This window comes from Vanellus vanellus (genome assembly GCF_965231255.1).
Source record: "Vanellus vanellus genome assembly, chromosome: 2".
NCBI lineage: Eukaryota > Metazoa > Chordata > Aves > Charadriiformes > Charadriidae > Vanellus > Vanellus vanellus.
Window position 1 is genome coordinate 96982087 of NC_138906.1, and position 16622 is coordinate 96998708.

Sequence of the window (16622 nt, forward strand, 5' to 3'; positions counted from 1 at the left end):
AAATATGCCCCTACTGAAGAGAGCATTGAAATTCTGAAGGGTAGTTCTGACATCTTCTTTTACTTTTGTTTTTCTGTATACAGGATTCTCAGGTGTTTGTGACACATCTGTTTTTAACATCATTGCACAACGTGTTTGGAAAATGCTGAAAAAATATTCCAGCTTTTTTTTTTAAAGTTAAAAAATCCATTACAGGATTCAGCTTTTCAGTTAATAGGATTATACAGTAAAAAAAAAAATTATTTAGACAATATGACAATATTGCAGTTGAAATAGACTGAAGAATTCTTACACGTACTTTATTTGTGTTTCAGAAATTTGGCAATTTAAGAAGCCTACCCTATCTATTGTTCTTAAGCTCATCACAGTATCTAAAATCAATTTAGCAAAAAGATACTTAGCCAGTGCTTTGAAGCATCCGTACATAAATATTGCCATGTCATTGTGTTGGTTGGGATTATGTTACTTACTGAATGATTGCTACTCATTTTTTGCCAGTATAATCAATAAAAGTGACACTGAGAAATCTGATCTTCCTCCTCTGCAGGCCAGCTTTGGGTGGTCTCCTTACATCATCTTTTCGGCAGCACCAGGAGTCCTTGGCAGCAGAAAGAGAAAGACGACGTAAGGAGAGAGAAGAGAGGTTGCAAAGGATAGAACGTGAAGAAAGAAACAAATTCAAGTAGGAACCAAATTTGCTCTCGGTCTGTTGCTTTAATGTGTGATGGGTCTGTAAATCTTTGAGACATTCAATTACAAAATAATTGAATTGATGAATAGTTTGCATGTCTCTTTAGATGCCGTTCTTGATCTAAGTGTCTTAAGAACTGATCTATTAAACACATTGTGATGAATTTTGGCATTTAATGAACCAGCATATTTTTTTTTAAAGACAGCTATGTATTTGCCAATTATACGGACTAGATATCTGCAGAGTCCAGGTTTTATTAACTAATATACTTCTCAAAGTATAATCTCTAGTGAGACATAGGATTTGTAAATGAAACAGTGGGAGGAAGGCATCAAGAAGGGAGGACGGGACAGCACTAAGACATCTTTTTACTTTTATGTTCTGTGAAGTAAAAATATTCTGAGGTCTCAGGATGTATAGTAGTGTTTTTAAACTGCATTTTTTCCTGCTTTGCTAAACATATGTCTCTTCCTCCTGGAAGCAGCAACCGATAGAAAATAATTATCAGAACTATTGCTCAAACCATGGCCAGACAAAGGCCTCAGCTTTCACTCTTTTTTCAGATCTGAGACCGTGTGGTGTGCCACGGGATCCCAGGGTGTGCTGCCTGCGAAGAGGGCAGTCCTCTCCCCCTGTTAAATCCGTGCCTGGAAATCCCAGCACAGGCATTAGCAAAGACTGCGGTGGGCTTAGGATAGATAAGGTGCCTATTCCTGAAGTGTCTGAAGAGCATACACTAAGAAACCATTTTGTTTCCTCATAAACAGGAATGAAAAGTAAGCATATTTTTAGTAGTTAGAAGACATAATGTAGTAGTCTAAAGAATGGTAGGTTAAATGTTTCCTAGCCTTAGAGCAGATATTTAAGGAAAAGATGGCACTGGGATTCATGTGAGCTTGTTTATTAGTATGCAGGATTGTTTTCACTGTAATCATCTCTTTAGTAAGAAGTGGAAATGGTCTGTGTCATAGTGAATTTGGAAAGAGGAGTCACTTAGTAGTGGTTGTTTGGCTGGTTGGTAGAAGGAGATATTCTCCTGGCTCCAGAAGATAGCTAGTTTAGAAGAAAATGAGAGGCGGAGGGAAGGTGGAAGAGCACCATAATAGGATCTTTGGCAGCCAACAGCTGCCCAAGTTCTCCTGAAACAGAAACAATCAGGTCTCAGTCTTCAAGCCTCTTCCAAAAACTCTCCCTCTAAGTGGTATCATCAGGCTGCAGCAGGCTGCCATGGACAGCCAACATGATCTTGCAGAATGGAAACTCCCAGACCAAAAAAGCCACCAGGACATTTGGCAGCTTGACCTGTTTGAATAACAGATCTGCACATTTCACTAGAGGTTGGCTACAGTAGTTGTTCTGTCACTAAAAGAGCTTCCTTAAAGTCAGAAAAAAAAATAAAATTAAAATATACATCTTCATGCCATTACTCCAGAGTCAGGAACTGGTTAACTAAATGCCGTGATTGTGTTGCATATTTAAGGCGACGATTTTTCAATCCCCAGTGTTTTCATCTTCTGGATTTGAGTTCCCTGGTCACCCGAAAGTTGTAACTTATGTTTGAGTAGAGGGTCTCCAAAGCCACCAAACTTTGCAGACAGACAGCATCCCACAGTTGATTAGACAGTCTGGCAGGAGGAGGACAAAGCCACAGCAAACAGTCGTGGACAGTTTCGTAAGAGTTCTTGGGATTACATTATCGTATCATCAGTCTGGCTAGAAACCCAGTCTCTGAAGATATATTTTTGATTAAAAATAGCACTTGCAATTCACAGCCTTTAAACTCGTGAGCAGTACTGGATTTACCATCATGACTCATTTGTTATCTCATTCTTTCCAACTCTGCTTCAAGAACATTGCACTAGGTTCTGGCACCATTATTGACAAATTGAAGATAATTTAAAGGAGACCATCACCAGTTGTGAAAGAGCTTGGTTTTAGGAGAGGTGTTAAAAAGCTGCATAAGCTATTGCTAGCAGAAGGAATGCTTTACATAATGAACGTTTTTCTCAGTAGAAGGACTATTGTACCCATTGCATATATAGAACAATATATGTCCTAAAATACAAGAGTTATTCTTCAGCTGTAGGGAAGAGTGAAAGTTGTCAGAGGGGAGAAAGTAAAGTTAAAATTTGCTTGTTGAAAAATTCCTAGGTTTTATTTTTTTTTCCCCTTGGGGTTATTCCCATAGCTGTGGTAATTCCAAAGAATACTCTGAAAATATGATAAAAGTATAACCAGTTCAGGGGTTCAAAGGATGTGGCGATAGCCTGAAAGAGTAATGTGTTCCATGTTAACGGACTTCTGAAGAGCTTTTGATAGCAGATGTTTGATAGCTGTCATGTAGTAGATGAGAAGTAATTCGTTTTATGACACAATATAAGGAGAAAAAATGTTTTATTCATAAATGGAGTAGTTCTGAAAATCTTTCTGGTACTCACAGGTTATGCTGTAGAAGACTCTAACAGATCAGGTGAAAGTCTCATCAATTTTGTCCACTAGATTCAACAAAATATTAAAAATATATTGTAAGGAACTATTTTGCTGTGATATTGAGGCAGGCTGGACATTCACTGGGTTCTGCTGTGCTCCAAGTTAAATTTGTATCCACATTTGTGGACGCGACAGGCCTGCCTGAAATCACAGTGCCCGGGCATTTGGCAAAGTTGACTCTGCAAAAGCTAAGTATATGAGTTACTTGAGGAGCAGAGGGAAGGCAGCCGAGATAGAGGGAGGTTTGTATCTAAAACTCAGGGTGAAAAATAAAGCGAAAGGTTGTTACCTGTCCGATGATCCTGCATGCGCCTTGTAAGAACGAAGAATCGTCCTACTCGGTAATGCCAGTCCCCTGTCTCATTTCCAATCACAGCAACTAAAACACACTGAGGAAAGGTGTATTAGAAAGAGGGCCAATATGCTGTGCTCCCTGCCTTGGTCTAGCCTGCCAGATGCTGCAGTCACTGTTTAGGGGCATTCTAGTTGGAGCAAATGAGGAATGGTTTAATAGCCACTAATGTGCCTGTCCCTTATGGACAAGTCCAGTTCATTGTATCTAATTTCAGATACCAGGTTTCAAAAGTGCTGCAAGTTCTTAACTTTTGGTGTTTTTTTTTATAATTGCTTGTAATGATCTTCCGAACTACATATTTGGTGTACCCATACAGGTGGTGTATGCATTGATACGTATACACACATACTTTTCAGTCTTTTTCACAAAACCAAATAATTTTTGAAAAGAGCCTTTGTTGTCTCTGATCAGCTTGTTTGTACGGCTCTTTGTTTCTCCTGCTGTACTTACGCTTATGTTACTTACCTTATTCTTCTGGTTTCCTCTGCAATTTACTGCAATTCTCTTTTTAGCCGCGATTATTTAGACAAAAGAGAAGAACTAAGACAAGCAAGAGAAGAGAGGTTTGTATATAATGCATCCGTTCTTCCCTTTGGTTGTTTGTGCTTCCTATATTCTTTACTGTGGAGCTGTTGTGTATTTACATTTTTAACTCTGCATGCACAGAATACTTTTATTCCAAAAGACTTCTATAGGAAAGTGAATGTTTCATTAAAGAGGAGAATGAAGTCCAGCTGTAAGCACAGCAATAAATGAAGAGCAGTGGGACTGGAATGCATAAGTATGATTGATGATCTATCTTTTATCTATTTGTGTGGGAAATAAGCTTACTCCATTTCCCTCAGAAATTTGCCCAAAGTTAGTATAGTTACAAATTGAATAAGCCTGTCTTTCTCACCCAGTGGGTCCCGAGCTTTCTGGAGGGTCAGAAAAGGCAGCTGAGGATAAAGGAAATTGAGGTCACATGCTTTGCAAAACTGCAGTCACAGGCTGATGGAAACGGTTCTGACCCACTCCCAGCATTTTTTTATCTTTCGGGGCCAAGTTTTCTTTGCCGATCTCTCTAAACATCAGCAAGCAAATTACAAAGCTTAGCAGTATTTATCATTGCAGCATTGTTTTAGTTTTATTTAAATAGCGTATTTAAAGGGACTGAGGTTTTGGGTTTTTTTTCCTTTTTTAAATTCAATTAAGTAGTTTAGAACTCTGGGCTAGGCTGAGAGCTATGTGCTTATGAAAGCACATTTTTCAAGGAATACTCGATTAAAGACCTTTGCCTTTCAGTAGCTTCATCTCTACCTCTGCTAGTAACTACACCCTGGAGGGAGCTCTTGTTTTTACCTGGGAAGTATGCATGGTACTGAACAAATACTAGATGAAAAATCATCCAGATTGCTTCAGTTCTGCTTTTATGATGCTCCAGTGGTTCGTCTCCGGCAATACTTTTGGATTGTCAAGAATTGGAATTACATTATCAAAGTATGAGAGCAGCCATGTCAGAAATCATTGTTGCTGCATTTTGGTTTTGGGTTGGGGTTCTTTTTTTCCACAAAATCATCATACAGGAGGCAGTTTCTTCCTGCAGACTGAAGTCTGATCTATTGTGGCTGAAGTAGCTAATATTAAAAAACGGTCTTGACATCTCTAAGGGTAAGAAAAGGTGGATGGGCTTTCCTTTGTCCTTCCAGCCAAAACAATTACAAATCGTTTAAATTTTTGAAATTAAATGTGTCTGAGCACATAAGCATCATACACTGATCTTTGCTGAGTAAAACCTGTTACAGCAAGCGTGCTCATCAGCAAGATTTGAAACAAATTAGAAGCGAGCTCTCCAGCATTTTCAAGTTGTATGGGAACACGCCAAGTAAACGGGAGTATTTTGGGGGAAGTGTATACCAGCAGGGCATCACTGCTGTGCAATCTGAGAAATTTCACTGGTCATTAGGAATGTGTCTTTATCCTTAGGGCTCCTTTGAATTGAAATGTTAGACTATCGGTTCTTCCTCATAAAGAGGAAAGACATATGTTTGCTTTGATAGCACAGAAATATTGGGGAACACTTCTGCAAATGAAGTCTTGCATCAGTAGTCTGTTATTTTGGCCTTCTGTAACTTTTTTTTTTTTTAAAAAAATACCTTTGCACAAATGAGGTTTCATTTCCTATAGCAAGTTGAATGGTGACTTGTTTTAACAGAATGCAAGAAGCGTGAGAAAATGCTATATCCAAGGTGCTAAAATCTGGATTGTACGTTTCCTCCGTATCAGTTCGGAAAAGCAGGAGGCGATAAGACTGAGCACATATGGAATGCTCTGTTAAAAGCACTGGTTTGTCCAAATTGTGTCAAATCTTTTGAGCGTTCTGTGTACTATTGTGTCACCCTTGAGCTCCAGAATACAGGCACCTACTTTTGCAATGGCTCCGGGGTGGCCTTGCTATAACGGAGAAATATTTGTGCAGTTTCAGGGGGTCTGAGTGTAGCACTGTGTTCTTGCTGTTTGATGATTTGAGGCCTTTTTTCACTTTGCTTGATTGAGTATTTTCCAGTGGTAGTTCAAAAATACCCCAACAAAGGTGAGCTCTCGAGTCCTCTCTAGTGTGATTTACAGCTCAAATGCTCTCTACCCGGTGGCTTTGTTGGTACGTAAACATTTTAAGTCACACTTAGAGCATTGCTCAGAGACCTAGAGAGTTCACAATAATGTTTTTATCTAGTTAAAGATGATACATGGAATGTAATGTTCATGAGGCATACCAAATGGATAGCCCACAATCCTTTCCTCTTTGTCTATAGAGAAGAGTCGGCGTAGACATGATGATGGCTGCAGGTTTCCATGATTTAAAGGATATGGCAATATATGCCGAGGCAATGTGTTAATCCTGTAGTGGAGGAACTAATTGCAGCAGAGAGACAGTAGCTCATCCTTTCAACTCCTTCAGATTTTGGTCTTCATGAGACCTGGTGTATTTGATGCTGGCATTTATTCACTGTTAAGACATTGGGCAGAAACAAAAAAATAACCAAAATAAAGTTCGTTTATCAAGTGCGAGGTGTTAATAACTGATTCTTGAATGATTTTCATTTCTCAGTTAAATTGCAGTATCTGCTTATTAGGCTTCCCATCAGTTATGCTGATGTGCTGCCATGAGAGTTGCTGTCCTGTTTCCCTTTTTTTCCTTTCAGTACAATGAACAGGTATATTTTGAGAAGGCATATCTTGATGATAGTCCTCTGCTTTGCTGGTTGGCTGTGCAGCGCACAGCACAGAAGCTAAAATGTTAAAGCAGCTGAAAAAGAGCTGAGGACAATAAACCGTTGTAGCTCCCCCCCAGTATAGAAGGATCCATCCAGACCTTTGTCGTAGTCTGTTGCCAAACTGCAAAAGCCCTCCTCGGCAGCAGCCAGCTGGGCTGTACCTGTTTGAGCTACGTGGTTTTTCTGAATGGCTCTTTATGCGTCCGAAGTCCCATCTGCTCTGCTTGTGAGGAGGCGGAAGGCGCAATACATTAAGTGACCAAAGTTAAAAGAAAGACTGGCTTCATGAACTGTAACAAAACATTATGCTCATGCCAGCGAAAGGCTTTCTCCTCTATTGAGAAGGCAAAAATCATTCCCGAGAATTGGCTTCATGTTAGAACTGTAAACAGTTCCTATTTTACAACCATACAAGTATGTGGCTTGTTATATTTTCATCCGGAGTCTGTAGGGGTTCTTTTTCTTGCAGGATTTGTTCAAAGCCTGTGCGTACCTCTGGAGGAATAAAAGAAAATGAGTTTGTTCTTCATTATTGCTGTTTGCAATAAAGCAAATTGCCTCTGAAAACACAAGGACTGCTCTTCAAAGACACGTTTCTGTGCTCTATACGGCTGTTTGCAAATGTGCATGCGTGTGTGGCTACCATATGAACTAAGCATGTTTGTTACCACGTGTGGCGGACTTCTTTACCCTGCCTGCTTTTAATGCACCCTCGTACACTAATTTGGGCTGTCAGTGAGGCAGAAGCGGGGAGGAGAGGTGTTCCTTCTTACGAAGTGTTTACAACAGTGAGTTATAGGAGGATGACCACAGTTTTTCGGGGACATAAGCAGTAGTCTTGATTAACCTGTTTAACAGTTCACTTGTGGGTAAGAAAAACAGTCTAAAGCCCAATCCAGCTGTATTCATGAATTTATTCCTTTGCAAATAATGGTGGATAAAATTAGCAGACATCTGGAAGAGGCACATATTTCAAAGTTATTTTGGTCGAAATGTATAAAGCACACTATGAAGTATATGATTGGTAGCTGGTCTTAATAAACAGTTAGTGAGTTCTGCCTGCCTAAAATGCAAAACAGATGTATCTTTGTTCTTTTAAAGTGACTTTGATGAATAAACTACATGTGACGTCAGGTCCAAGCTATTGGATGTCTGAGTCCGGCAGAGAAATTTTTTAGAATAAAAAAAAGAAAACTTTCCATTGTAGAGTCTGGAGAGAACAAAGTGAATTCCAGTGCATTGCTCTCAGAGCAAATAGAAGCAGGTTCAGAGACTTTAGATAGTCAATCCAAACATTTATTATTGGTATTATTTTCAGGCAGATCTGTTTTTGTCTGCTGCATTTTCCTCTCCTTGCAGCAAGCCTCAGACTTTGGGTATTTGCATCAGTATTAAGGGGCTCTGGCTTTGGAGGTTTTTTTTTTTTCTTTTGGTTTTTTTCCCCTCCCGTTTTAGTTTTGGTAGAGGGAGGACTGGGAGGAGGAGGATGTGAAGGAGGAGGGTGAAAAGGAGGACAGACAAATGCTTCCAAAAGGAGAAAGACTATGCAGACACAATACTATATCTAAGGACTCTTTAACTCTGCTGGGTTTTGCTTTTGTTTTGTCATGAGCAATTTAAGGTTTTTCAGGGCAATAGTCTTTGCTTTAGTGTACGTTTTTTGGCAGATTGACCAGGCAGGCAGTTTAGTGCTGTACCCCTTGTGTCAGGAAGTCAGCTCATTCTCTGCAGGTGTTTCATCCATAAACAAGCATCAGCCACAGACTTCTTTTTCTTTACGGAAACCCTCTGGAATTTAACTTTCAGATACAAATACTTGGAGAGGTTGGCAGCGGAGGAATATGAGAAGGAGCTGAAGAGTCGGAGCGTAAGCCGAGGCAGAAGTGAGCTGTCCTTGAACCTGAGATCTCCTTCAGCCCCATCCTCGCCTGTACCCAAGTGCGTCAGCCCAGCATCCATAGAGTCCCAGGAAGAGCTGAAGACCCCTTCCACCCCTTGTGGGACCCCTCAGCCCTCAGAAGGTAAGTGAAGAGGAGGGCATGGGAAAGAGCAGTGATTTTGTCACAGTTTCTCTCAGGCTGGCAGTGATTTTTGATGCATGAGCGCAATATAATCTCTGAGATGCCAAAGTAAAGGGTCTCATTTATTGTTTCACGCTGTCTTCCTAAATTTTCTCTTTTTTTCCATAGATTTGGATGTCTTCTAGTCTATTCAAGCAAAGAATACACTGCTAATTGTTGCTATGATTTATATTATCATTGTCTGATGCTATTAGAAAGGAATAACTGGAAAATACAGTATACAGAGGGTCTTAATTTTAGCATCATGTTCCTTGTATGTTAGAAGTTACTGAATACTAAACCAACAATATTCCTGCCAACAGATTTTGCTTATGTGGATTCTCTGAAAGAAATGCAACAGATGAATGCCAAGATTATAATAACCTTCCAGCAGAGCACAGGCTGAATGGGACAAACAGAAAAGGTCTCGAATTGAAGGCAGGGAGGGTGCGTTGGTTATTTTTAACACCAGCAAAAACTCTTAAAATTGTAGCACAAGTAGTAAAGGACTTAAAAGAGACCACAGACAATTAGTAAAAAGGAAAGTATAATTAGTGTTTGCACGGTTGGTTTGCTGTCATATAATTTATTGGTGTACAGAGCAATATTTTTTGTGTTTGCACGTCATTCTGCCACTTGCATCATATACCCCTCCCTCGGTCCTCAAAAAAACACCCACCATACAGATTCATATTTGTGCCACATGATGTTGCATTAACATTGGGAGCTAGAATGCATGTTGAGGGTGAATTATCGCCATCATTCATTTTTATTTTATTTGATTTCCTGCTACATGCTATTGGTGATTAATGCATTTGTAACTTGCACTGCTTGGTTTTATTGAGTGTTATGGCTGGTAGCATGCTATAAAGCAAGGCAATTTAAGAAAAAAGTTACAAATACTGGATGTTCAATATGTTTATCCTCACCGTAGTAAGTAGGTGAAGTTTATTTAATTTAGGGTTGTATATTTTCCCAATTATATTCCCAGTTTTCTTGTCTGGCACCTTAAAAGACTCAGTGGAATCATATGTACTTAAAAAACACGGATATTTTCCTGTAACACTGATATTCAGAAGCATCCAGATGCCCCCCCCCCCCCCCCCCCCCCGCTTTTTTTTTTTGAGTGCAATATTGCTTTTAGAGCAAATAAGCTGGATTTTTCCACCATTAGGATTTCAGATCTGGGTAGGGAGCAAGTATCTCTTTTATGGTGATTATTTTAACATATTTCTTCTGAAAGCATTCAAAAAAAAATAATTGCGGCATGAAATGGAGCAGCTCAATCCATTTGGAGAATACATTTAGAGCAGGTGTACAGGGCAACTTCAGGCAGCCACAATATGGCAAAGCTATCAACACATGGGTAGGCAGGCCATCTCTACCAAAACTCAAGGCAATATTGGTAGGCATCAGAGGGCAGCACCTGGAAGCCTGGCAAGGAGAGGACATATGACTGGGGCAGGGTAAGCTTCCAGCCAAAGGCAGCTGCCGGCAGATGGCCAGGACAGCACCAGAACAGGGGCCTGAAATCTGCATACCTCAGTGGGAGCTGTGCATGAGGAAGGATTGCTGTTTCACCATTGGAAAGGTCATATGAAGTAACAGGCACGTGGGCAGGCCAGGCTTTCTCATCTGGAGGTGGCCCGATTATTGGGTATCAGCCAACAGCTGGCAGGCTTATTTACAGATTTTGTGCCACAGCCTCTGGATGATTATCTGAGTTTCTTATGCTCCATAATGAATTAAAATCCCAGCTTTTACTGTCCTTAGGAAACGTTATCAGTCCTGCTTAACAGCTAGAGAAACTGAGGCATTAACTTGCTTAAGTCAGTTGTAGGAAGGCTGGAGTAGAGCCATGGACATAACCCAGATTACTTGCACCCCAAGCAGTTGCTTTGAACACAGGGTCACCATCTTCCCAAGCAAGGATAAAACTGCAGAAGGAAAACGCTTCCTTGGTTCTGTGGATAGGTCCCTTCAAAGAATGTGCAAGAAATGATGTTAACGGATGTGTGATATTTGTCTGCACAATTCAGAACGTGAAGTCAAACAGGAAGTGTGTTCCTCAACTAGCAAAACAATAAGTGATATTTGGAGTCAGATTTATTTTACTCCATTTGTGCTGAAGTATCCTTTGGCCATCCAGTATCTACTGGGTTTAAGAAGGAAATGGACTTTTTTCCGTGGAACTTTGTCCCACGCTGTGAAACGTCTCAGTATCTTTACCTAATATAAAAATCTGGACTTACTGAGCTGAAGTGTTTTCTCATATAAAACAATTGGTTCCACTAAAGTAATCAAGTCTTGTAAGACTCACTCTTGTAAAACTTGGGGTATGGCATTCAGAGGAAATGAAGGCAATCCCATAACTGCAAAATAGAACTTAATATTTTTTTTCAGAGCAACTACCTCGTCCTTTGTAATTTCATTGGAGAAATTTTTATGAAGTGCACATGTGCAGTAAAGGAGAGCAACAATAACCAAGACGTCTCTGAAGTCAATCCACAAAGGAATTGGAGATGAACACTTCTCTGAGAGGAACAACTTTTTTAGCACTTGAGGATGTAAGCAGGCCAACCCAAGTGCACATTGTGGACAGTAGAAAACCTTCTGAACATATTAGTAGCTAAGCAAGGTTCAAATACTGCCTAAAGTATGACTGGTGGAAGCATCTCGGCAGACGGAGAAGCACCAGAGCTTGAGGGTGCAGTGAGGCCATTGCAGCCCCAGTTGTAGATCCAAAGGAACCACAGCACAGAAAGTCAGAGGAGGAACTGGGGTGGGGGACAAAGAAAGATAATTTCTGACTTCATGAAGAAGGAGCAAGCAAACTCTATGCTTGTGTTTATTATCACAAGAAATGGAAGGAAAAGATTAGGGTTGGGTGGAGAAAGGGAGAGAGTCCTTGCTGAATTCACAGCAAGAGGAATCCTGTGCTGGAGGAACTGAAGGGAGATAACCACTGAGACTTTAAGTGGTGCCTGAATAATTGAACCAAGAGGGCTTGGGTGGGTATAACCGTCTTCAGACTTACTGGATGCATCCTCAAGAGACACTTAGAGTTTGTAGCTCCCAGCTCCAAGTAGGCAGCAGAGGAAACAGATGAAGATGTGGTTGGCAAATCTATTACCCTGGCAGGGTATTAGATGTGGAGATGTGGGCCTGGAGGGGTGTTTGTTCTCTCTGAGGCCTTATAGGACAGGGTGGGGATGGAGGTCTTACCAGCAGGTACTAAGGATACGACATCTTGTGTCTGCTTCAGAGTTTGTTTATAGTTGAGTGTCAAAAGACAAGTTGTTTCTCTCCATGTTCCTGTGTAGCATTACAAGTTCATAGCTGTGTTTTTTCAGAAGGGAGCAGCTTGCTGTTCTCTCTAACCTCTCGCTCAAAAGAGGGCTATCACCAACATCCGATCAGATCAGGTTCATAGAATCATAGAATGGTTTAGGTTGGAAAGGACCTTGAAGATCATCAAGTTCCAACCCCCCTGCCATTGGCAGGGACACCTCTCACTAGACCAGGTTGCCCAACGCCACGTCCAGCCTGGCCTTGAACACCTCCAGAGATGGGGCCTCAACAACCTCTCTGGGCAACCTGTTCCAGTGCCTCACCACCCTTAAAGTGAAAAACTTCTTCCTAATGTTTAATCTAAACCTGCCCTCTTCCAGTTTAAAGCCATTCTCCCTTGTCCTGTCACTATGTGCCCTAGGTTGCTAGGGTTTTATGTGGCCAAGTCTTGAAAATGTCAGAACATGTAGATTACACCATCTCTCAAAATGACAAAATCTTTACACATTTATTGAGGGACCATGCTACTGTCTTTTATAGTGATGAGGTTACACAGGTTCTTTGGGAGATTTCATTCTTCCAAGAAGTCTTCGCATTTTTTTCCAGTGATACATTTTTAGAGATTAAGCTCTGGCAGAAAAATAAGTGGACATATGACTCAAAAATTAGTCCTTAAAGCCACATTCAATTTTCCTCCTCCTGATTAATACAATTGCAAGTAAAACTTCTGCTAATTTAAAGACCTCAATTCACTCATTTGTTTTAATGGGGGAGAGGGAAAGCTAAGTCTTAAGAGAAATGTGAAAAATAGCATATGCAAGTGAAAAGAGATTACCTCTACTACTGAATCTGGCTATCCCAACTTAGGTTTTAAGAACTGTATGTGTGTAAGAATTGGTTTGGGTTTTTGTTTTGTTTTTTTTCAAAAAAAAAAAAGTATGTTGCTTGTAATGGCATCACACTTCTTTATGTCTCGGGAATGCTTTCTTTGCTGTTGATGCTTTTTGATACAACCAAGTTTTGCTTCCTTGGGTCTTTGTGCTTTCCACCGGCAGAAGTCTGAAGACAGGGAGTAGAGCATGGTCTGTTGCTACCTGCAAGGTTGCCACTTAGAGTAGTGTTTGACTGGTGTGAAAATTGATTCAGTAGATATGGGACTGAATGTTCCAGCTTATTTCAAATAGGCCACCAGAAAGCATCCACTGAGAATCGTATTTTTTAACATTAGAAGTTGTCATCAATATCAGCCCAATGGATTACACAATGGAACTGCAAGTGATGGACACACATCTAGCTTGCTGGCTTTGTTTCCTCCTAATGTTTACTGACTAATCTGATTTTTGAACTGCTTTTTAAGGGAAGCACTACTGGACTAGGCTTACTACTTATAAGTTATTTAGGTTATGGGTGGATTGTTTGACATGATCCCCAAAGAGAGAGAGACTGTCAAAATGAGTGTCAACATATCCCTGTTTTGTTTTAGAAGTGCTTAGATTTTTGGTAGTCCTTGAATGCAAAAGAGCAGTCTGTGTCAGTATGTTGCTCTTCATTTTTTGTTGTATATTAGATTCTACTAAGATACTGCATCTTTCTGGTGTGTGTGGAATATTTCTGGTGTGAAGAGTACCCAGAATTCTTTTGAACATTCTCATTTTCTCAACCATTTCTTATGTCTCCCCTGACTTTATCCTATTAAAACTTCAGTGTACCTTCATGACAACAAAGATGGCATAAGCATTAGCAGTCCTGGCCATGTTTCAGTCGCTGCTTTCTCCACCTGAGCTGTTGAGTTGACCTTTTTGGTTATTGAATGACAGCTTTTGTTTTTTAGAGAGAAACGTCTAAAATTCATACAAAATTATGGTTGTTCAAGGATAAATTGATGACATTTGTTTATATGGACCATTCCAGCGTGGGAAGGTCAGTCTTTCATGCTACAGTACCGTGTTAGTTCCAGGATCTCCTGAAGGATTCCTAAGCTTGCATCTCAATTATATTCAAATTTTGGCTTGACTTTAGAATGCTCTTGTGCTATACCTACGCACTGACAGCTGTGCTCAGAAACACACCGCTGGGATTCAGAGTGTCTGCCAACTTCTTGCCAGCTGTCTATAATTTTGATTTTCTTGTACCCAGAGTACATTCGTAGGTAAGATACATTTAGAGAGACAAGGCACGTGTAGAGCTGGTCTAATGTGAGTCTTTTAAATGCTGTCTATGTAGAAGAGGGAGAAAGGTAAGCTGCTAATCGGGACTGTTTTAAAACATCTTAGAGGGGTTTGAGTGTGCATGGACGATATATTAAACATATTTCATGTACATTTCTTTTTCGTATATGCACTATATATGTAAGTGTAGTTATTTAACTGACTACACATTTAAAATCAATTGTGAAAGTGTAGAAGCTCAGCTCCAATAAAATCAGTGGCAAAAAATAATTTGCAATTTTTTACACTTAAATTATATGAAATTAAGTAGAATCGTGTGGTACTGAAGATTCATTAGTGGAAGCTAATGTAAAAGCATGTGTGTTATTGTAAAGATAGGCACAGGCATTGTTAGAAGTCATAATTCTTTGTATGGGTGTCTCAGAAAATAGGATAGGCACACAACATGAAACAGTCTTAGGAAGACATTGTGACCTTCATTATTTTGGCTTATGCTTTCTCAGGATAAATCTATTTACTGGCTCTGTAGAGGACTGAAATGTTTAGATTGCATTGCAGTGTGGTACTTTTTTTCCTTCAAAGATTCATGTAGCTCTTGAAGACAGTCTCATTGCATATCATGCAATCCAATGACCATGACAAGTCCCGAAGGCGATATTGTAATGAAAAGGAGTTAACAGAGGGAAAAACTAAGGATGACTTGGACATTGTAGTTCAGCCACCCTACAAGATTTAGTACAGAGGGAATCTGAGGAATATGCAGAACTAACATGCATGCCCATTTTCATCATTCTTGCATGGCCATTTCAGTTTTCAGAAAATTGTCAGCTGCTTGATGTGAATATGTGTGGATGCTTTTCAGTTTCTTTGCAGCATGCAGAGAGTAGTTGCATGTGAAAATCTGCTGTTATACATAAAAACCCTAAAGGTAAATGAATGAATTTCACTGCCAGTGATAAAGCAGGGAAGAAGAAACCAAGTATACTATGAATAGTGTTTCCTGTGTGCCAACCGATAAAAAAGCTTATCATACACCATATGCCAACCAATTGGAAACTAAATTTGTGCCATATGCCAAGCAGTTGGAAACTTTGTTCAGTTTTGATGTGGCTATTCTGAAGTAAATGTGCATGAAAAAACATGTTTTTTGTCAGCCAAATGTGTGACGGTGCCATTTCCAGACTGTGCCATTCAGCTGTGTTAATAAAACTAATATTTTTATTTTTTTGTTGAAGTGTTCGTCATCAGGTGAAAAAAGAATGCTTCCAGAACCCAGAGAAAATTCAACCAAAAACCACAATCTTCCTCCTTTTTTTTTTTTTTTTTTTTTTTTTTTTTTTTTTTAAGATCTCTTCCTTCCTGGCTCTGTCTAGGCACTGAGTTGTCAATGTCATGCTCAGGTGGAATGCCCGTTTTCTGCTGGTTCAAATCCTTATGCGAGTCCAACACTCCAGCTGTGGAAGTATGTATAAAAACAGTGGGCTGGCTCCAGACAGCAAGCGAGGGGCTTTGCCAGGCCACTCTCACGTGCAGTGCTGCTGTCGCACAACATTCATCAATCTGTTGCTCCTAATGTTCAGCATGCCGTGGACTTGCTTTTTATTTTCTTTCCATAAGGCGCTTGTACAACTTTCACATTGCTCTCATTTAGAGGGGTGAGCCTGAGACGACTCCGATGTTAAGTGAATCTTTTTCTCCCATTGTTCTCTCCACCAGTGAGTGCAAGTGAACCCGAACCAGAGACAGAGACAGAACCAGAACCAGAGCAGGAGGCTGAGGCCGAGCAGGGAACGGAGACACCCAAGGAAATAGAGGCTACAGAGGTGGGACCAGAGAGTGAGGTGGAGCAAGGACCAGAGAGAGAGCCAGAAGAAAGTGCAATACTCAGTGAAAAAGAGAGGCAGAATGAGGAAGTGAATGAAAAAGACAACTGCTCTGCATCCAGCATATCCTCAGCAAGCAGCACTTTAGAGAGGGAAGAGAGAGAGGACAAGTTAACCAGTGACAATGAAACTGGTAAAGTGAAGCTTTTTCAATAATGAAGGGTTTCTGGTGGAAAAAAAAATGTTAAATTAACAGCTCTGTTTTTGTTAATTAGCTAACAAACCCTTTGCACTTATCTAAGACTTTCTTCACCATGGCCAAGTCTGATCTGCACTCTGCTTGGAAATCCATAGACTTTGATGAGGTTTCTGTGTTTGAGGGACAGTAAGGCCTTGACGAAATGAGGTTTCCTTTGATGTGAGATCATTTTCTTCCCCTAAGATTAATATATTAACTGTTGAACTGTCATGTTGCAGTGACTTGCATCTC

The 16622-nt window shown here is 40.2% G+C and overlaps 1 protein-coding gene across 3 annotated transcripts in view; it reads left to right on the forward strand.

Annotated features, from left to right (window-relative positions):
- The window catches only part of FHOD3 (formin homology 2 domain containing 3), a 406197-nt gene that overhangs the window by 325728 nt on the left and 63847 nt on the right, over positions 1–16622 (forward strand). For all 3 annotated transcript variants that reach the window (XM_082479632.1, XM_082479633.1, XM_082479634.1), the window contains 4 exons: positions 548–682; positions 4049–4099; positions 8597–8811; positions 16026–16325. In XM_082479632.1, coding sequence (XP_082335758.1) covers positions 548–682; positions 4049–4099; positions 8597–8811; positions 16026–16325 — 701 coding nt within the window. The remainder of the gene's footprint in view (positions 1–547; positions 683–4048; positions 4100–8596; positions 8812–16025; positions 16326–16622) is intronic.